The sequence below is a fragment of the Miniopterus natalensis genome, chromosome 9, assembly GCF_054644295.1.
Source record: "Miniopterus natalensis isolate mMinNat1 chromosome 9, mMinNat1.hap1, whole genome shotgun sequence".
NCBI lineage: Eukaryota > Metazoa > Chordata > Mammalia > Chiroptera > Miniopteridae > Miniopterus > Miniopterus natalensis.
The window spans coordinates 81973905-81995156 of record NC_142089.1 but is presented as its reverse complement, the minus strand read 5'-3'; the positions used below and the strand labels follow the sequence as shown (position 1 = coordinate 81995156).

Below are 21252 nucleotides of genomic sequence, written 5' to 3'. Positions count from 1 at the left end.
GAAGGTCACTGTTGGCAGACAGGGGACGCTCGGGGAGCAGTGTGTCCTGAAGGTCACTGTTGGCAGACAGGGGGCGCTCGGGAAGCGATGTGTCCTGAAGGTCACTGTTGGCAGACAGGGGGCGCTCGGGGAGCGATGTGTCCTGAAGGTCACTGTTGGCAGACAGGGGGCGCTCGGGGAGCGATGTGTCCTGAAGGTCACTGTTGGCAGACAGGGGGCGCTCGGGGAGCGATGTGTCCTGAAGGTCACTGTTGGCAGACAGGGGGCGCTCGGGGAGCGATGTGTCCTGAAGGTCACTGTTGGCAGACAGGGGGCGCTCGGGGAGCGATGTGTCCTGAAGGTCACTGTTGGCAGACAGGGGGCGCTCGGGGAGCGATGTGTCCTGAAGGTCACTGTTGGCAGACAGGGGGCGCTCGGGGAGCGATGTGTCCTGAAGGTCACTGTTGGCAGACAGGGGGCGCTCGGGGAGCGATGTGTCCTGAAGGTCACTGTTGGCAGACAGGGGGCGCTCGGGGAGCGATGTGTCCTGAAGGTCACTGTTGGCAGACAGGGGGCGCTCGGGAAGCGATGTGTCCTGAAGGTCACTGTTGGCAGACAGGGGGCGCTCGGGAAGCGATGTGTCCTGAAGGTCACTGTTGGCAGACAGGGGGCACTCGCGCAGAGCCGGGAGGCGCGGCCGCGCAGCCGACACCGGGAGCAGTTCGCACGCGGCTCCCAGCTGAGGACACGCTTTAACGGGCCCTTGGAGCTCCCTCTCTGCCCGCGTTTCGTTTACCGCTGTCCGGGGTGCAGACCCGCACGCAGCCTCCGGGAGGGGGAAGGGCAGGCCTGCGTTGTTCCCTCGCTCTCCGTGGAGATGCACCAGGCGCTGTGCCCCCAGGGAACTCCAGGGCCCGCGCCAGGGAGAGCGCGCCCGGTCTAAGGCGACAGGCTCACTTTCCATAGTTACTGCAGGTGCAGTAAGTAATGGTTTTCTTAATCCTGTCGATTATTATGTCTTATTTCAGAAGGATATTTCCCCCTTCAGCGATGTGTCCTGAAGGTCACTGTTGGCAGACAGGGGGCGCTCGGGGAGCGATGTGTCCTGAAGGTCACTGTTGGCAGACAGGGGGCGCTCGGGAAGCGATGTGTCCTGAAGGTCACTGTTGGCAGACAGGGGGCGCTCGGGAAGCGATGTGTCCTGAAGTGACTTTAAAGTTGACTTGACCTAATGATGTACTCCTCACTATAGCAATCCAGGGCTTATACCAATACCTGACATAAATTAATCTGCAGTTACCTAGTTTTAAACATCATAAAAAACTGAGGTATAATAAGAAATGGCATGTTGAGAATTATGTGTACATTTGAAAACTGTATAGTGGTGGGTGGATGTCTAATGAGAGAAAATAAAGACTGAGACTATCTGCCACAATGTCTTATTACATTTTTAAAGATGAAGTTGTGCCCCGGCCGATGTGGCTCAGTTGATTGAGCGTTGTCCCACGCACCCAAAGGTCACTGGTTCGATTCCCCAGTACCCAGTCAGGGCACTTGCCCAGGTTGTGGGCTTGATCCCCAGTAAGGGGCATGTAGGTGGCAGCCGACCGATGACCCTCTCACATTGATGTTTCTCTCTCTCCCTTCCTCTTTCTCTCACTCTCTCAAATCAATAAAAACATATTTTAAAAAGAGATGAAGATGTAGGAAAAATTACCAGTATTTTGAGTAGCCATCTATTTTAGCAGAAACATTTTAAGAATTATTAAAATCTCTTATAATTAGATAAAATTGGGTAGAAACTCATTTCTCATCTCCAGTTGAGCTGATTAGGTTACATTCTCTTTAAAGTCTCTTCAAATTCAAAGTAGATTTTATGATTTAGAAAGGATTCGATTTCTTTGTCTTATTTAGACCTTTAGACTCTCATGCTCTTTTGGGATAAACTGTGTAATTGGGAATACAAAGCACTTACATATCTAACCCACTGGATTGTGAGGCTAATTTCTTCCATTATCATTTCTTTCTAAAATAGAATTTAATCTGTGATGTCAAACCTAAGCTGATTTTTTTCTTATTCTGTCTTCAGCCAACATGGACAATAAATAGCTGATTTCCACACACACAAAAATGCTACCTTTTTGCTTTGTTTTGGTTTTGGTCATTGAAATGACAATCTTTTGTCTCAGAGAATAATGTTGGAGATTGTTATTTTTATTTGAATCAGCCAATGAAGCTCTGTTTAAACAGGGTTCAGACAGAATTGGAAAGGAAGCTGGAGGGACATGTCATAGAAGCCCATTCCCAGATCGCTGGGTGCTGCCTCTGAGCAACGCTTGAGAAGAAGCTTTAGAAGAACCCAGGACTACTCCCATCACACTCGCTTCCCTGTAGAAACCGGCAAATGGGAAACTTGATAACGTCCCTAAGAGAAGTCCTTCCACTGCGACAGGGACTAATGCAGTAGGGAGACCTTGATGACTACACTGAAGCAAAGCCCCTGCCTGCTGAGAAATGCGGGACTGAACAGCAGCACAGAACCAAGCAGACGAGCACAGCGCTTCTTCCTCTGGGCGCCGGGTTAGTGCCGGCATCTTCGCAGCAGGAGGTCCACGGCAGGGCTGGAGACGCTTGGAAAAGCACCTGAGAAGTGGTTTCTCCAGGCCCATAAAGCTTCAGCGCGTGCTCTGGAACTGCCCAGCTTTGTTCTAGGTTCTGTGGTCTCACAGAACTTAGAGCTGAAGGGACATTACAGTGATGACTGTGAAGGATAGCTAGACTGACTGCTTAATCGCCATTAGAAATATTGGAAAGGACTTTAACAGCAAAATGCAAAGACATTTATTTAGTGTTGGGCTAGGTGATATACAAAAACATTTAATCAGACTTTTTTTAACCCTCTCCCGAGGATATCTTTTCCATTGCTTTTCAGAGAGAGTGGAAGGGGCACAGAGAGAGAGAAACACTGATATGAGAGAGACACATTGACTGGTTGCCTCCCACATGTGCCCTGACCAGGGCCGGGGCCTGAGCCTGCAACCAAGGTACGTGCCCTTGGCTGGAACCGGACCCAGGACCCTTCAGTCTGCCGGCAGGCGCTCTAACTACTGCTCAGGGCCAGGGCCTTAATCAGACTTTTTAAAGGAAAGAGCTACTGCTTGTTCTTGCCTTCTGGCAAAATTGAGTTCCAGAATCATAATGAAGTAAAATGTGGCAGCTAGAAAACCAACCTCAATCTCTTCTCATTTTCCATCATCTGCAGGGCCCATTAAGCGCCTCTCTGTGCCGGCATGCTAACCATGCACGTGAAGAAGTCATGATCAATGCAGAAATAGGAATAACAGGCCTTAAATATATACAGCAAGCAAAGGAATATTTATAGTACCTGTTCTGTTTTTCATTAGGTATAAGGCATTTGAGTGGGTGGCCAAAGGCTAAGTTACTTCAGTAACCTATACTGAGGGCAGAGTCTCCAGTGCTATCAGCGACACAAGCATTTGAATCCCTAGAAGGTCTGAGAAGACTATGGCTTTTTCCTAGAGGTGAGGCCAACAAATCGCACTTCATGATGATGAGCCCTCCTAGGTGCCACAGGGGCCAGGGTGCTGGGTCCCCAGGCTGACACCAGGAGGCGATAATAAAGGGCACACGATGGCATTCCTCAAGAAAATATTTTACATAGGGGGTTGGGAGGCTCAATCAATACTCCCTGGCACCAACCTCCTCACCTCCTTACTGGTCAATCAATTAATCGATCAATCAATTAATCAGTCAATCCATGTGTGTATGTCTAGGGAGGGCCAGACATGGGCACAAATAATTCCAACACAGCGTGACAAGCCCGTGACGGATGCCTGGCTGATGAAGTTGGAAGGGATCAGCGGCACTTTGGTGGGAGAATGGGGTGGCGGGAGTGTTCCCAGGACCAACTCACAAAGAAGAACCTTCTTAGGTGGGGTCTCGAATGATGAGTAGAATTCCGTATATTTGTCAAAGTGTGATCCCAGGGCTACCACTTCCAGAGCTTGTGAAAATGTTCTTGGGGTGTAACTCAGGCCTCCTGATTAAAAAGCCTCTGTGGCAGGGTGGGCTTCAGGACCACTTCGAAGGCCTGACGTAGGCAAAGGTGCTGTTGGTAGTAACTCCCCTACCTCCTTTTCACTCCTCAGCCATTGCTTTCTCTTCGACTGCGAAGGCACACCTTCCAATTTCCTGCTTATAATTACCTTGCAGGGACAGCACAACTAAATAAAAGGATTTTAGCCAAGTATAAAAATTGCATGGTCAGGAGCCTACCGTTGTGGCAGGTGCATTCATATTATATTCACATTCACTGGTGCAGTGCTGAATTCAGCAGCTGGGAGTCCACAGTTACTAACCTATCAGAATGGGCTGGGTTGGAGCAAGGTCCTGGGGGCCCTGCCAAACTGGACGCGGACCCTTTAGTTACTGGATCTTATGAAGGTCCTTAGGTTGGGGAGGGTGGCCAGGTCAGGAGTGGAAATGGGGCTCCTGAAATTTTTGGAGCATCTATTTACCAGCCAGTATGGAAGAATTTCCCTATTTTGATAATTGGTACAGGATCAGTGTACTAGCCGAATATTTTCCTGTATGTGCACAATAAAACAGAAGACTATGGGATAGAAACATAATGAGTTCAGTAGATATTTATGTTCCCTGTTAGTTGAAGGTTTAACTATGCCTTAAGACTAAAAGCATAGACAACTATATGGTGTTAGAGGGCATGTACTATCGGTTTACTTTAAAATTTTTGCTTCCTAGGAACTGGGCTAAATAAAAATACTTTTGTTTCTTTTAAAGTTGATGGTTACCTTTATGGCAGCCATGTTATAGCACCTGTATTAATAATCCTAACTGTATTCTTTGATTTTGGATTTGATCTGAATATATTTCTAATTCTCTAGAGCTTACCATAGGCACAGTACCTCTCTTATTTCCTGCTGCTGTAACAAAATACCATAGGCTGGGCAGCTTAAACAGCAAACCGTTCTTTGTCACAGCTCTGGAGGCTGCAAGTCCAAGACCAGGGAGCAGCGCGGTGCGGCTCTGGTGCAGACCTCCCCCCGGCTTGCAGATGGGGACCTTCTCCTATCCTCACCCGAGTGGGGGGGGGCAGAGAAAGCTTCAGTCTGTCTCATAAAGACACCCAAGGGCTCCACCCCCATGACTTTATCTAAACCTAATTACCTCCCAAAGGCTCCGCCTCCTAATACTGTCCAATTGGGAGTTGAAGCTTCAATATATGAATGTTGGAGGGACACAAACATTCAGTTCATAATAAGACCTTTACACCTAACGTGGCCTTTCTCTCAGGCCTGAGTTCAGGCATTCAGGAGACCCAGAGACCAGTAGAGAGTTCCAGGCACATGATAACGTGTCTTATATTTTCTTCTGAGCTCCTGGCAAGACTCCGGGGTCAGTGTCAGAATTCTGCACATTCCGCGAAGCTCACTAACATCGCGACACCGGACTCCCACTGGGGGCTCTTCTCAAGGCGGCAACACCCAGGGCAGCCGGCGCTGCCTTCGCTCCCCCTCCCTTCCCGCTGGCCTCCTCTGAACTTACCTGAGTATGACATTAGCTCCTTGTTGATGGAGGCAAGATTTAAATAAATACACTAGGCCGTGACAGACTATTTCAGTATGTGAAATAGTTCTTCATACCAAGTCATTAACAATGTTTTCTAGGCCAATGCTTCTCAAAATCTCACGTGCACGCGGAACCCCCGGGACTGGTTAGAGCTCAGGGTCGGGTGCGGCAGGTGGGGAGGGCTGAGAGTGCTCTGTTTCTAACGAGCTCCCCTGGGATGCTGTTGCTGCTGTCCCAGGACCTACTTTGAGTAGAAGGGACGAGACAACCAAATGTTTGGGCAGCCATAACTGATTATTTTACAGCTACAATGTTTGTATTACATATTCCAAATTGAGAGACTTTTAAGAGCTTTGCAGCTGCTCACTGCCCTTCAGAGAAGGCTTTCCCAGGGGGCCCTGCAGCGTGCTTGCGGAACGGGTGCGCAGGGTAGGAGGAAAACCATTAGGAGGGCCCGTGTTTTGCTCAGTGGATCCAAGTTCAGATCTCTGGACTTGCCTACACCCCCGGGACTGCACATCGCCTCACCTTGGGCAACAATGAGCCCTGTGGACCTGTGCCAGCCTGTGCCACCTCCTGAGCCAGCCCGCGGGTTGGGAGCAGCTGAGCTGAGAGCCGACTGGTTACTGGGAACAGGAGACGGGAGACGGGGGGATGAAGGAAACTAATGTAAACATTAAAAAGCACAGAGAACACCCTGTGCGAGGAAGGCGTATGGAAGAAATCCGCTTTATTAAGTGATGGAAACCACTGTAAACTTCATGTGAAAACATTCCAAGGTTTGGCCTTGGGTAGCATAAAGAGGTAAGACTCATTTTAATCAGCTGAACATCAAGGAGCTATAATCCTATTTATGCGTGCATATGAAGTTGGTTATTAAGGCTCGAGCACATTCCCCCCCCCCCTCCCCCCGTGCACTTTCTTAGTAACCTCGGTGCAGTTTTTGAAGTCCTCAGGTGCTGTTCTGGTGACAGAATTCCAAGAAGACAAAAGCTTGCCAGGACACATGGTTAGATACCCTTCTGTGCAAAGCGCTGTGAATGCCTTGGTGCCCTGAGTCCCCCTCGTCGGTTCCCCTCCATTGTGGTGGAGGAATTAATTAAGTCACTTCCAATGACTAGACTTTTCTTTTCAACCTGTAGCTGAAGCCACCGATTGGTTGCCCCCCACATGCACCCCAATGGGGACCGATCCCCAATCTGGACACATGCCCCTAATCGAACCTGAGACCTTTTGGTGAACGGGAAGATGCTCCAACCAGCTGAGCCACCCGGCCAGGGCCCAGTTCCTAGATTTGACCAAGAAGCGAGGCAGAGGACTTCGGGCTGAGGACCCGAGGTCCAGTTGGGAACCTCGGCTTTTTGATTGGCTTGCTCTCCGGATGCCCTTGAGATCACCTTGGAGGGGAAGTGTGGTCTCAAGGCTGTAACAGTGTATCTTAGACTCGTTCCACGTACATGGCCCGGTGGGGAGCAAGGAAGAGGCAGTGATTTGCGGGCTGATTCACCCTCGAGAGGAACAGAGACCCTGCTGTGGGGAGGGAGCCAGGGCTTAAGAGAAACACCGAGTTTCTCCTGTTAGTACTATCATTCGAAACCGACCCACCAAGCAGCCTTGGCGGTAAGGACTCAAAAAAAAGAAAAAAAGAGAAGGAAGTGGCAGGAGCTGGAGCTGACAGGCATGGCTCTGAAGCCTTGCGGCACACTGGAGTCCCTGGGGTGAGTGTGCAGGGCTGCGGGGGAGGGAGTAAGAGCACCGGTGCCCAGCCCACCCATCTTTGGGGCAGGGCCCAGGCGGCAGGGCCCTCGGCCCTCGGCCGCAGCCCGGTGCCCTGAGCACTGTTAGAGCGAGGGAGAGTCTGCGGGGAGCGGGGCTCAGGCCTGCAGGCCGCGCAGCCACCTTGGCGGCTGAGTGGGAAGAGCAAGAGGTTGTGCGTCGGGGGCTCAGCACCTTCTGCTTGGGCGGCAGGAAAGGCGGTGGTGGAAGGAAATACAAAATATGTGAGTCTGTTAGCAGCTGTCGGAGGTAAGCTCACCCAACGGGCATAGGGTGAGGAAGGAAAATAAACCTGTATGATCGAATGTGACTGAATATTTAGGCGAAGATTCTTAATTGGTTCCAAGTTATTTCTCACTTGTTATTTTAAAACCAATGAAGACAGGCTGGAAGGAAGACTGGAGAACTAATGTTTTAAATACCCTGCCCCCTGGTCCATGGCCTGTCCCCTGATGGCGGCAGGGTAGCTGCTAGGAGTCGGCACTCCCTTCAGCCTTGCTCTGCACTCGCCTCCTCGGGCGCCAGCGTTGGCCCCGTGGTCTGGGCAATAACCAGGGGGTTGTCCGGACAAGAGACCCTGAAAGTGTAATTAAATGAAGAAAAGTCGTAGTCAGTTAGAAATAACCCAGCAGAGTCCGTTTGACCAGTGCTGCCGTCCACTCGGTGTTCTGTTTGCTCTGCCTTTGCGAGGGGAGGCTGTGAAATGGGGCAGCGCACTTTTTTGCTCATGGTGCCGCTCTTATAGTCAAATAAAAGTAAACTCACCCATATGCTTTCACTTGGCAGATGGCCCATTAGACTTTTCAGAACCAGAACCTTTAGTTCCACCCCTTTCTTGACACCTGTGTCCCCTCAAGGAGCCCTGTTTACTTGGTCTACGAGGGAAGCCCTGTCCATGCCATAGTGGGGGCATCAAGGGCGTTCATTTTCCCAGCGGGGTTATTTTCCTGGGCGCCTGCGTGATTATTCTTGATGCCTTCAGCAGCTGGGCAGGGTCCACGGACTGAGGTCAGAGGTCAAGGTCAGAGACACTTCCCTTTCCGGATTCAGGTAGTCAGATCCTGTCCTGCCTCTTTTCCCGCCTGTCCCCACGGGCCACAGCACAGGTTATGCTCAACCAAGGGCGTTAGGGAGCTTCCCATTTCTCACCTACACAGAATATGGGCGTGTCCTGAAGATGAAGAGAAATGGGTTTATCTTATTAGTGATCTCTAAAATGGTCTTCTCTGCTCAGGCAGGACAGGTAGCTTTACTATTTCTTATGAAAACTCCTCTCTATTGTTCTAGGCTCTATGCCTTCCTTCCTCTCTCCAGGAGGAGCCCAGTCAAAGTTGAACAGAGTCATTATAAAATGCCCTAATTGTGTTTTTATACTTCTAAGCATTACATTAAAATTACCCAGAGCTGCTCCTCTTGGCCTCTTCATAAGCAGCCACATGAAAAGCCCTCAGCTCAGGGGAGGTAGTTACTCTAGTCATGTCCCATTCTGATGTCAAGAAAACAATTTTCTGTAGCAACTAGAATCCCACAGTGAAGAGATGTGGCTCCCACATATCTATCGCCAGTAAAGAGGCGAAAGAACACAAGAGCTGGTGACGGGGATGCATCTCAGGTGGTACCCAGTAGCCCTGCTTTTCCGTGAAGAAGGTTCTCACAATGAGGGCACAGTCCCGACACTCGGCTTCCTTTCAGGGCGCATGGGCTCAGCAAACAGTTTCGATCCCTCACCCCTGTGCGGTGCAGAGGGAGCAGAGGTGAAGAGAAGGGCTCCAGATTTCCTTCAGGCTGCCAAAGACCACCTTGAACACACCCCGCTGAGGGCACCAGGCCAGGAAATTGGATGCAGTGCAAAGAGCAGAACTGTGTTTTGCATACTTGGGCATTTGGGCCAAGTCCCCTTTCTACGCCCTTCTAAACTCACTGATATATTATTATAAAAGGAACGGGTAAAAGGTTACAAAGGGAACCTGTATGCACATCTACCAGTGCTTACTAAGTGAATGCATAACCAGCGAATTGAGTGAACTGAGGCCTCCTGCTGGTCTGGGTCATCAGTGTGTGCTTAGCAGAGGAAACCATGTCTAACATGATTTTTATCATTGAACAGAGGGTGACAGAAATCCTTACAGGAACATCATGCTTAACAGCACCATCCCGTCCTCTGTAATCAGTAGAAAATAGGTTCAGTTTTGGACGCCTAACAAGATGGATCCTTGCCCTGTGCTTCCTATTTTAGCGACTTCCACATATAACTTGAAACACTAAGTAAGAACTCGTCACACTGAAGTCATTGTCTGGACCCAGAAAGGGGGAAATGCAGCTTCTGTTGTTTGGAATCTCTTCAGTCCAAGGTTCCTCTAGATGTCAGTGTTACACAGGGAAATGGAAATATAATTCCTGGCAAAGAATAAAGACCTTACATTATTTAAATAGTAAAACATACATGATGCATAACTGGCAGGAAAAAACCCCCAGCCTCGTTTGGAAGCTGGTTTATTATATCCCTCAGGATCGAACGACAGGTTCCCCTACTGCTCCAGCCAGACTGCTGGACCCAGAGACTGTCAGCCCAGTCTGTGGACATCGCACTGACTCTGCAGGTCCTTAGATGAAACGCTGATCGACCATCACTCACAGTCTTACCACCAGATTCTCAGTTTTACACATGAATGGATTAAATGCGCTGAAACTCACCAGTTTTTATTGTAGAGCCCACTGTGCTGTCCGCCAGGCTCATGCCATCCAGAACAAATCCAGAGCCAAAGCCTGTCCACCAGGAGTTTCCTTTTCAAAAGGGAAGCATTGGGAGGCAAAGCTATAAAGCAGCTTAAGAACAATTTGTTAAACTATCTTTTTTTACTAGTTTGGACATATGTTTTCACAATTAGACTTAAATTCTCTCTCTCTTGCCTCTCCTCCATGTTAATTCTAATCTTTTGACCAATAAATATTTCTTCATTCTACTAATTTGTTTTTATTTTATACCCTTCTCTCTTAATCTTATTTTTATTTCCAGTAGTGTTGGCTGTGTGGTAGATATTCAATAAGTATTACCAGTATCTACCTTGGCTGTAATCTCGATTTATTTATTTTTTTGGAGTGACAGTGCAGTGTGGTAGTTACGAGCACAGACTGAGGTAGGTATCTGAGTTAGAATCCTGGTTATACCATTTCTGAACTATGCAACCCTGGGAAATTGCCCGACTTCATTATAAAATAGAGTTAATAGTATCTTTCTCAAAGGGATGCTATGAGGACCAAGTAAGTTAATAATGTAACAAGCATAGAAAAGTGCCTGGTTTGTAGTCAGTGCTCGGTATATATTAGTCACCACCACCACCATCATCATCGTCACCATGTCTCAGTCTCTGGGGTAAACACCAGGAAGTCAAAGATAAATCTGAGGCAAAAAGGAGGGAAAGGCTAATAAAACATTGCAAGAGATGCCAGGTTTGGGGTGTGTGCTGAGTGCTGTGCAGCAAAGATGAGGGAGCCCCCTGGCTGTGCCCGAGGCAGCTGGAGGACACTTGTCTTGCAAAGAAACAAACATGCACATGGCATTCCTGCACTTTCACTGAAAAGAGAACATTGCAATCTCCCAGGCTGCAACCTCTAATTTTGTTTTTTAGCAGACTTCCTAAGCATGCCTCTGTGTTTCAAGGTCCCTGTCTGAAAGATGGAAATGCTCGAACCTCCGGATGGTTTGAAAGGCGCTTGCAGTTTGTCCTGACATCTGTGAGCTGCGCTTACTCAGCATTTCATGCCTTCCGGTCGCCCTACGGGAAAGCTTGCTCTTTCCAAAGAAGAAAGGCCGATTCTGTGGAGAGCTGTAATTTCATTAATTTAAAACGTATAACTTTAGAATTTGTGATACTTTGGGTTGGTTTACCTTTTACGTGGTATTTAAAAGGGTTTGCTAAGCTGCTTCGGAGAAGCAGTACTGTGAGAAGAATGCTCATCTGCTCAGGAAAAGGGCCATCTGTCCTACGAGACATGAAAGTTCCACTTATAAAAGCTTACTTTAGTCTTCTACTTTCTGGTTTACACAACCCAGTCTCACATGTCTTCTCATTTTTGTTTGATTTACATACGAGCCACATCAAGACAATATAAACAGAGGTCAAGGGTGACTTGAATATTATTGATATCCTTTAATCTGTCCATAAAGATTGACCTCTTTCTGTAAACAGTGCTGGAGTTTTACAGGGTTTCCTTTAAAATAGTGAGTTCATTTGTCTTCTAATACCGTAGACTATATAGAGTTTCATTGATTCAGACTGTTCTGCCCTCTAAATACTATTAACTTTTTTCTGTGTTTTAGTCATATTATATATGGTTCTCAATCTGGGGTGAATTCGCCCCCAGGGGACATTTAGCAATTTCTAAAAACATTTTGAATGTTATGACTGGGCGGGAGGATCCTATTGGCATCTGGTGTGTAGAAGTCAGAGATTCTGCTGAATATCCCCATTCCTCATTGTATATCCACAGGCTAAGGGGAAGGTGTGGTCATACCCCAACCAGGAAGAAATGGCACCCGTCAAGGGCAAGGGGACCTCAGCCCCCACAGGTAAGATCTTCAGAAGTAGATAGCTATGGGTGAAGAAAGCTCTGTTGTGCAGGTCCGCTCTCGGGTCTTACTCAGAGGAAGTGACGCATTCGTGAGCCCCAGGTCGGGAGAAGAGCTGCTCTCCTCCACTACCTCTGTCTCACTGGCTTTGGGCCCACTAGTTACAAACCAGGAAATCTTGGGGAACCCAGCTGTCAGTCAGTTGGTCATATTCACTTCCACTTTGCTTTGCAAAGGCTTTTGTCTGCTGATAGAGACGAGCTGAATAGAGATGCCATTGTGGGAAGACTAAATGATGCTGGTCAGACACAACCTCCATTAAAATATTTGTGTCCTGTGGTGGCTTTTAGAGAGATCTTCCCAGAAGAACCAGCCTTCCTCTGACAAAGAAAAAGTTAATAAACCCCACAAGGAAAATGCAGAGAAGACCAATGCCTCTCTAGTTCAGAGAAGTTTGTCCGCATTTCACACAAAAAGACCACAAGGCGAGGTAGAAGATTTTGCTCTAAGAAAATCCATAGAGCCAAGAGGAAATATAGACAGAAGAGACATTTTATGCTCGGAGAGACTGCACAGACAAGGAAAGAGCAGTGCTGGAGATGACAAGCATGCCTCCGAGGGCGAAAACGAACGTCCTGTGCTCAGAACCAAGGGAAATGGGCTTCATTCCAAGGAACACACGAGAGAAAGGGAGCCTGAGGAAGAAGGGGGATCGTCGGCTGCAAATGAAACAGTGATGGACACGTGTTCAAATAAAAAGCAGAATGCTGCCCAAGCGGATGGTGCTCAGCCCCGTGAAAGGCAGGGGTAAGCACACTGCACATCCACAGCTGGTGCTTTGTGGGGATCTATGAGCCGCCACAATTTAAGGCCACAGCAAAGGATAACTGAGTGAGTTTTTAAAGCAATGGCCTAGAAACCAGTTTTCACCAGTGTAGATTCTTTTTGGCCAAGTTTTCATGCCATTATTTTTTCTTCATGCCTGTGACATATTCATTCACGGTGTTGTTTCCTAAGTCACCTACCATCAGAAAGACAAAGATCGTAATGATTAATAGCACTCACATCAATCAATATTTTTTAAAGATCAAGAAAAATTTCTTATTTTTAGCAATATAGAGCACATCCTTCCTAAGATAAAGAATTGAAAAATGATCAGACTTATATGTAAGCTAAATCTAATTCCTAAAAGTTTACCTGCCCCTTTATACACGATAAGTTGACTATTTCTCTCCCAAATATTGTGAGGCTTGAGTAAGAAGTTGATTATTAAGTGACTTTCCCTCAACTGCGAAGTTTCACATATAATGCAGCTAATTATGTAGTCAATTAAAATTAATTATTCTACGCTATGATGAGCCACAGAATCCAAACTTCGGGGGTATTTTTTTTAGGGATTTAAGATATAATTCTTGTTTCATTTTTAAACACTGTATTTGAAACCTAGTGATGGAGAAGTCTAATTTTCCAAGAATTAAACATAAACACATATGTTACTAAGAAAGCTCACGGCTGCAAAGATGTGCTTCATGAGGCCTGGAGCTGCTGCAAACGGAACTAGGTCAATTCTCTCACCAGAAAGGTTTACTCTCCCTGCTGATAATATTCAGAGGAGATTACTTCTATTATTATAATTCAGTCATTTCTTTTACAAAGGAAGGAAGTGAAAAAATGAAGACAAGTTAGCTAGGTATTAATGAAATGACTGCTTTTGTAAAGGGTCAATGGAATAACTTGGGGTCCCAATGAAGCCACTGGGGAGATCCTCTGGGACGCTGGCTGCCGACACCCATCTTTCGGCCCCTTGGATCTGACAGGGAAGCACACTGCTCCATCATTCCCAAACACTGACCCCACCACCTCTTGTCATCAGTGTCCCTTCACCAAAACACCACTTTGAGGAAGCTTCAGTTCTAAGAAACTTGACCACCTAAAAGTTTTCTCTCCAAAGCTCGGAGAGCTACAGCTGAGTTTTATTTTCCAGGTGCGTCAGCAGTGGGAGAGTCATTTCCACTTCGCGAGTGCTGGGAAAGCCAGCCCTGGGGCCCCTTTTCCAGAAAGCGGAGCAGGCAGAGCAGGCGGGCTGTGGCAAGCGGAGAGGGCCGGAGGAGCGCGCCGGCGAGGAGGGCGGCAAGAAGAGCAGGGCGCAGGCCGGGCAGCCGAGGGCGCGCCCCGGGGAGGGCGCGGGGAGCCGCGCAGGCCCAGGGCCGCTTGCAGGGCCAACCCCTGGAGTCCGCTGGAACGAAGGCCCCAGGCAGCAAGACCTGGCCACTCCACTGGGTACGAAACGGCTTTTGTTTCAGCCCTTTAAAGCTCTTAACCTCTCCAGCAAGCATTTCCAAATAAGTTTCACTCCGCCTGACATCCTGAAGGAGGCGTCATGCCACGCTGACACCGTGAGATGCCGTTTCTAGCTCGAGCACTTGTTTGGGTCTGAAGAGATGAATGCCAGCAAGAGGATGTCCCCATCACGCCCTTATTTTTCTGCATATTATTGGTGTGAGAGGTGAATGTCCACATCAAAGCAGATTCCCAGAGGTTTATACTATCTCAATTTAAAAAATATTAGCACTTGGCAGAATGCTCAACACAAGGTAAATGTTCAAGAATTATATATTGAATAAAGGTACATATTTGAAAGCAAACCCATTATCTATTCACCTCCTCTGTGTGTTTTGTATGCATGTAAGAAGGTGTGTGGAGCAGATGCTAATTAATGAATAAAGGAGGAAATGAATAGGTGCCTGGCAAGCAAACTTTAACAGCAGTAACATGGAAAACAAAGAAGAATATTGAGAGAATATAATTTTGTATTTCAGAACCAATCCTGAGGTGGACTAGAGTTTAAACACATAAGATAGAAAGTGGAAAGCAGAGGAATTTGAGAGCTGTGGAATACATACTTGGCCAGCTTTTTTCATCCAGAAAAAATCGATATTTGTGCCTTAAGTATATCTTAAAATAAAGGCTAAAACGCTTTGGAAAGTAATATGTAATAATCTCAAACATTTTAATGACATGAAGAAACTTTTCACTTTCTCTCTCTCTCTGCTTTAATGAAAATAATAGACTATATTTGGGATGCTTAAAAATGGAACGACTTATATCTTGTGTTTGAACTTAAATGGCCTCAGGCTTGGAAGTCTAACCTCCTTGGACTGTATTAGCATTGGAGATTTTCAACTCTTCTGACATTCCTTTCTTTCTTTTTTTAAAAATATGTTTTATTGATTATTTCAGAGAGAGGAGAGGGAGAGAGAGAGAGAGAAACATCAGTGATGAGAGAGTCATTGACTGGCTGCCTCCTGCACTCCCCCGACTGGGGATCGAGCCGGAAACCCGGGCATGTGCCCTGACTGGAATTGAACTGAGATCCCCTGGATCATAGGTCGATGCTCAACTGCTGAGCCATGCCGGCTGGGCTATTTTGACATTTCTAAAAGTTGCCCTGAAGATGGCATGACCCAGAGGTTAGTGGTCCTGACATTCTTTTTCAAAGATGTCAGGTGTCACCTTCATGAATCACAGGTCATAATGTGAAATGAAAATTTATACTCCCTGGATCATTAGAAATAAAACAGATGGCCTGTTATATTTTATTATTAAATGAGCACAACTTCACTCTGAGGCCCAGTGCTCAGGGCTGTAAAGAGCCTGACTGCCTAACAGATGGCCCTTCTCCCCTCTCACCTCCTAGGCGACGGCCCAGCCCCTCCGGCACCCTTTCACCACCGGATCGTAGTAGCCAAGCAGACAGCTGTCAACAGCCTTTACACTGTGAGCAGAACAGAAATTTTAGGCGGGTAAGTCATGCTCAATTTTAACACACTTCCAACAAAAAAAGAGAACTTGCCAAGAGACGGATCCTGAGTGTTGCCTAAATATTTGCCGGTCTCTGCCTGAGAATCAGAAAGGTCAGAAACAAACATTTTAAGAGATTTTAACCATTTCTGACAATCACCCTTGGTCCCAGGAAGGTGGATGTGGGGACAGTGACTAAATTCCACGTTTATTATCTGCTTTCCTTCCCATGTCGCATGGTCCGAAGGTAAGAGACCCACTGTGAGGCACCAGTAGGTTGAGAAGCTGCCCAAAGCTTGAAGACAGAGAAACAAACTGTGGACACGAGTGAGCACTGTGCCCTCCTTGCAGCCCGTGCTAAGTCCTTATCGCTGTTGGTTTTCCATTTATGTTGTCATTGTATTAACTACTATCACCCATTTCAACCAATTACTTTCTTCACTGAAGAACTTCTTTGAAGGGCATCTCAGTGCACAGTCTCCTTGAAGAAATAAGAGTGGGGACCGAGCTCACTGCTGGGGGTGCTCCTTCCTCTTCTACTTCAGTCACAGTCCCCTCTGATATCTTGTAATTTAAAGCCTAAATTCTAAAGTTTACTACCATGAGTATATCTATTTAAAATGGGAAGAGGAAAACAGGAAATTTGAACAAATATACACAACATTTATTAACACCACCTTGGGAAACATCCAAGCTGCTGTAACGTGTGTTTACCGATTGCCCGCTGGGGGCGTGGTTGGCATTTGTCAAGTCCCTTCTCCCTCCTCCTGCCCTATGTTCCTTTGTCCTGGGCCGGACACAGCCACCCAACTGCGTCCTCCTCAGCAGGCTGGCCGTGGAGAGCACCCCTGAGACAGGCTGGCTCGGGGGAACGGGCTCCGAAACAGGAGTAGGTGCCGGGGACTCGGGAGCACCCCTGCCTGCAGCAGCTTGCTTGGCCCCTCAGGGACCTCAGTGCAAGCCCGCACCCGCTCTCTAAAGGCAGGCAGTGATTTGGCAGAGAGGCTTTGAAACAATCCCCAGGGTCTGTGCTGTTTCTGGTCAAGGTTGTCGATGGCTCCTTAAGACGCTCACTGGATCTTCTTGGTCTGCACCAGCTGCTGGCATCTCCTGTGTGGGCTCCACTCAAAACTGGCGGCCACATCTCACTGGGCACATAAGTTAGAGGAGCACAGACCAGTGTGTATTGTTGCCTTAAAGTGCACCGAGATCAGCAGTCACCACCTCTCCCTGTCAGTGATTAGACGTTCCAGATGCAGCAGATTATTTCTCACTTTGGGCAGGGAATCACTGGATCCCCAGAGATGTACCTGCAGCAGGCCCTTGAATTTCCTGGGGTTCACCTCCCAGCCCGTGGCCTGTGGGGTATTTACAATCCCAGCTCAGCATATGCAGTGGCCGGAGTGTATCAGTGTGGGGGGCCAGCAGGAACTCTGGGAGGTGGCCTCACCACTCAAGGCACCTGCGGAATAAATCATGTGACAGTTGAGGGAGTCCTGAGGTCAGAGATGAGGCACCTCTGCGGAGCCAGGCAGCTCTGGGATTTTGCTAATCAAGAGAGAAAAACCATTTTCCGAATCAGCAGCCACGTGAGGCTCCCGTGGCCATACTCCTGCGCCCCTGGAGAACAGCTGGAACAGCGGCTGGGATCCAAGTCCTCGCTTGGCTGTTAATGGACACGCCCGCTCTGCCCAGGGTGTGCGGCCTCGCTGAGTGGGGCGTGGTGGTGTCGTCACCCTGCCTCTGTGGGTTGTGGCCAAGGCCCTCACCTCTGCAGCCTCAGGCTCCGGTGCTGTTAGGGAAGCCCCCCCGCGGCCCTGCTGTGATAGCCACCATCGCACCAGCAGGCACTGGGGCTCTGTCAGTTTTACTAAATCAGGAATCAAAGCCAGCAAGTCAGATTTGAAAATCGATCACCAGGGTGCATTGCTGTGTGTGATTACCTGTGTAAGGAGCTGTCTTACAAAGTGAATATACGTTTATATCCAAGCTAAACTGTCGAAAAGCTCAGAAATAAGGATGTATATGTATTTTTGATTATATGTGTCTATATGTAATATTATTATTAATTTTTATTTATTTATGTGCAGTTTCCAAAAATAATTTGATGTTCACAGCCTGTACTGTTCACAAAGCCTAGCTTGTAACATTATTATGTATCCAGAACGACCCTAATTTTTCTATAACAGAGGCTCTCAAAGTTTAGGGTGCACATGAATTACCCAAGGAATGCTGTGAAATGCAGATTCCGGGGCCTCATCCCAGACTCCTGTCTTGGTAGGTCTGGGGTAGAGCTGGGAACATGTATTCCTGCCCCCAGAAGGCTCTGATCCAGTGGCCCCCAGACCACCCTTGACACTGTTGTAGGAGCTTGTTGGCTGCAGTAGATGCACTAACAGGTGCGCTCATTCAGACTCAAAACAAGAAATGCCCGGGCCGCTGCCTGGCCTGCCTGGCAGTGACCGAAGCCAGGTCCTGGTGGGGACAGAGCCTCACGCTGCCTGGTCTCTCCCTCGGCAGGGGGCGCTTCGGCCAGGTTCACAAGTGTGAGGAGAAAGCGACAGGTCTGAAGCTGGCGGCCAAGGTCATCAAGACCAGAGACGCGAAGGACAAGGTAAGGGCCCCGCGGCCGCGGAGCCTCCCGGCCTGTGTCCTCACCTCGCTGAGCGCCTGTCCCTCTCCTCAGGACTCCGTGAGAAACGAGATCGCCGTCATGAACCAGCTGGATCACGTGAACCTCATTCAGCTCTACGACGCCTTCGAGTCTAAGAATGACATCGTCCTGGTCATGGAGTAGTAGGTGTTCGCTCCTGCTCCCCCTCCCGCTCCCCTGCGAAGCTGGGCACGTGTCCAGGGGGCCATGGGGGCCGCTCTGTCCGGCCTCAGAAGCTGCTAGGTCCACGCTTGGGGCACCGCTGCTTCCGACTTGCGAGTATAAGATAATTCATCAGTTTCAGAAAGGACATTACTTAGAAGTAGCTGCCTCCGTATGTGATTTTACTAATAAGAAGCAGGGTGACCACATAGATCTAACTTTATATGTGAGCTCTACTGTCAAAATCCAGCTTCCTTGGTGTTCTGGCTGACCTGGAGGGGAGTGGTTTTTGACTACATCTCACTTTCAGCCTAATCACTAATCCAGAGTTCGTGTCAAACTCTTACTCACTGGGGTTAAGAAACTTCCATTTAAAATTCGCTTTCTAAAAACTTAGCGTTTCGTTGGAAAGTGAGTACTTCTAACTGACACTGAATCAGTATTGTGATTCAGTTCATTATTTCCTCATTTTGGATTTTCTTTATCATTGTTCAATGGCGAATTTTGAATACTAAATATTTAGCATCAGCCACACAGAAGCTCTTTCTCACTGAAATTAGTCCAGGAGGCCCTGCCTGGCCCTCAGCTGGTATTTGGAACTTTCTTAGAGCCCTCCTTATTTCCTCCTGCTCCTGCTTCCTGCTGGTAATCTTCATCCAAGGGTATTTTTCCTATTGATTTTCACAGAGAATAGGAGGGAGGGAGGGAGGTGGGAGGGAGGGAAGGAGGGAGAGAGGGAGGGAGGGAGGGAGGGAGGGAGGGAGGGAGGGGGGAGGGAGAGAAACATCGGTGTGAGAGAGACACATCGATTGGTTGCCTCCCACTCGCACCCCATCAGGGCAGGGGATTGAACCTGCAACCCAGGAATGTGCCCTTGACCAGGAATTGAACCCGCCACCCTTTGGTGCCCGGGCTGGTGCTCTAACCACGGAGAAACACTGGCCAGGGCGGGGTCCTCTTTATCTCCTGTGTATGTTAGGAAATGGCAGACGTGACTCACTCCAGAGCTGTGGCCACTGGATGAGAGGGAGTTTGAGGCTGTGAGATGGGCGGTGGGTAAGACAAGGGCCTTTAAGCTGAGTCCTCGGAGACGGCGAAGAAGGCAGAGAAGGAACGGGGTGCGTGCCTCTGTAGGGAGAGTTAGAGGAGCTTGAACACCGAGCTGCTGCAAGGAAAACATGTTCATGAAGGAACCTTGACTCGGGACTTCACTCCTCTCCCCTCTGCAGCGTGGAGGGAGGCGAGCTGTTTGACCGGATCATTGACGACAACTACAATCTGACTGAGCTGGACACCATCCTGTTCATCGAGCAGATATGTGAGGGAATACGGCACATGCACCAGATGTACATTCTCCATCTGGACCTGAAGGTAGAGCTTGTTTTGCTCCTGACCTTTCCCTGCATGTGGATCAGAGGCCCTATCAGATACTCTACACCAGCTCAGGACACTGACTCTGTCACTAGGTCATATTCAGGAATTAATAACAATCCAGATTCTTAACCTCATGTCCCCATTCCCAACTTCTGTCACCCACTAATATTTGCACTCTCCCTCTTTAGAGGCTACTCTTTAGATTCTTGGAACTTGCCTGTGCCAAAGGAACCCACATGGGAGATCGTTTCCCTAAAAGTTTAGAGTGGAAACCACCACCGCCATCACCAACACGTCCCCTTATTGTGCCCCTGTCATTATGTGTTAAGTACGTGGGAGAATTTTCCTAGGTCAACATACCCTAGTAGTAGCTAAACTTTCCAGCTCTCCAAGAGTCCCCAGCATTCTCCTTAAACTCATTCAGGAAGCTCTGGACTTGAGGGATTTGTTTTTCGACGGGCACGCTAGAGCACTGAGGAGAAACCAATGGCAGAATGGGACCCAGGGCAGCCAGAGGAGTAGTGATGAAATGCTAAGGAGCCGAGGAGGGCGGCGGGTTGGACACCACGCTGGAGATGGTGGAAAGCTTCTGTGAGCAGCGGGAATTGGTTTCTCTCTCATGAAGTCCCTAGAAGTGAACTGTACCTGGTTGCAACCAATGAAAGAGCCAGGGCCAGGGAACGACCAGCTCTGACACTGGGCTGGGCACCATGAAGCGGATCTCCCGCGTGGCTCAGCCATCTTCCCGTTGGCCTGTTTTCCCAGCATGGCAGTGAGACGAAGGATTCTATGTAACATGCCATCTATGGTAAATCATCAGGGGTTGCAGAGCTAAATACACTTAACTTCCTTGAATAGATTCCCATGGGCCTCTCTCTAACTTGTTTTCCCTCGCTGTCTTGATTTATGGACTCTGCCTCTCGAGTCCACAGGGCAGGAGTAAGTGGTACATAAAACAGCAAAGTCAGAGGTTAAAAATCATGAGCAAAGCTCTGGCTGTGAACTGAGTTGATAATGCACGTTTTCATGGAGCATTTCATTGAGTGCTCGTATTCTGCAGATATCCCTAAAGGGATTTGATTGGCAGCTGGCGCTAGGACCTGACCTGTCGTAAGCCAGACAGCTCCCTGTGTGGCTTCATGACGCTGACTGAGGACTTGCAGTGGGTAATTTCAGCTCCAGCCTGTAGGTGAAGTGATAAAGGCGGTGGCTACATGGGCCTCTAAGGACCACTCAGCCCTTCAGAAAGCTCCTTGGAAGGAAAACTGCCCAAAATCTTACGAGTGCCCCTCATATGTAAAGGAGATTAGCGGTGACTTTAAAACAC

At 48.3% G+C, this 21252-nt stretch overlaps 1 protein-coding gene across 1 annotated transcript in view; it reads left to right on the top strand.

The window, feature by feature from the left end:
* The window catches only part of MYLK4 (myosin light chain kinase family member 4), a 76491-nt gene that overhangs the window by 46333 nt on the left and 8906 nt on the right, over positions 1–21252 (top strand). Inside the window, exons 3-7 of the mRNA XM_087820035.1 lie at positions 11857–11935; positions 15633–15738; positions 18257–18350; positions 18423–18532; positions 19781–19922. Of these exons, the coding sequence (XP_087676161.1) occupies positions 11857–11935; positions 15633–15738; positions 18257–18350; positions 18423–18532; positions 19781–19922 (531 nt within the window). The remainder of the gene's footprint in view (positions 1–11856; positions 11936–15632; positions 15739–18256; positions 18351–18422; positions 18533–19780; positions 19923–21252) is intronic.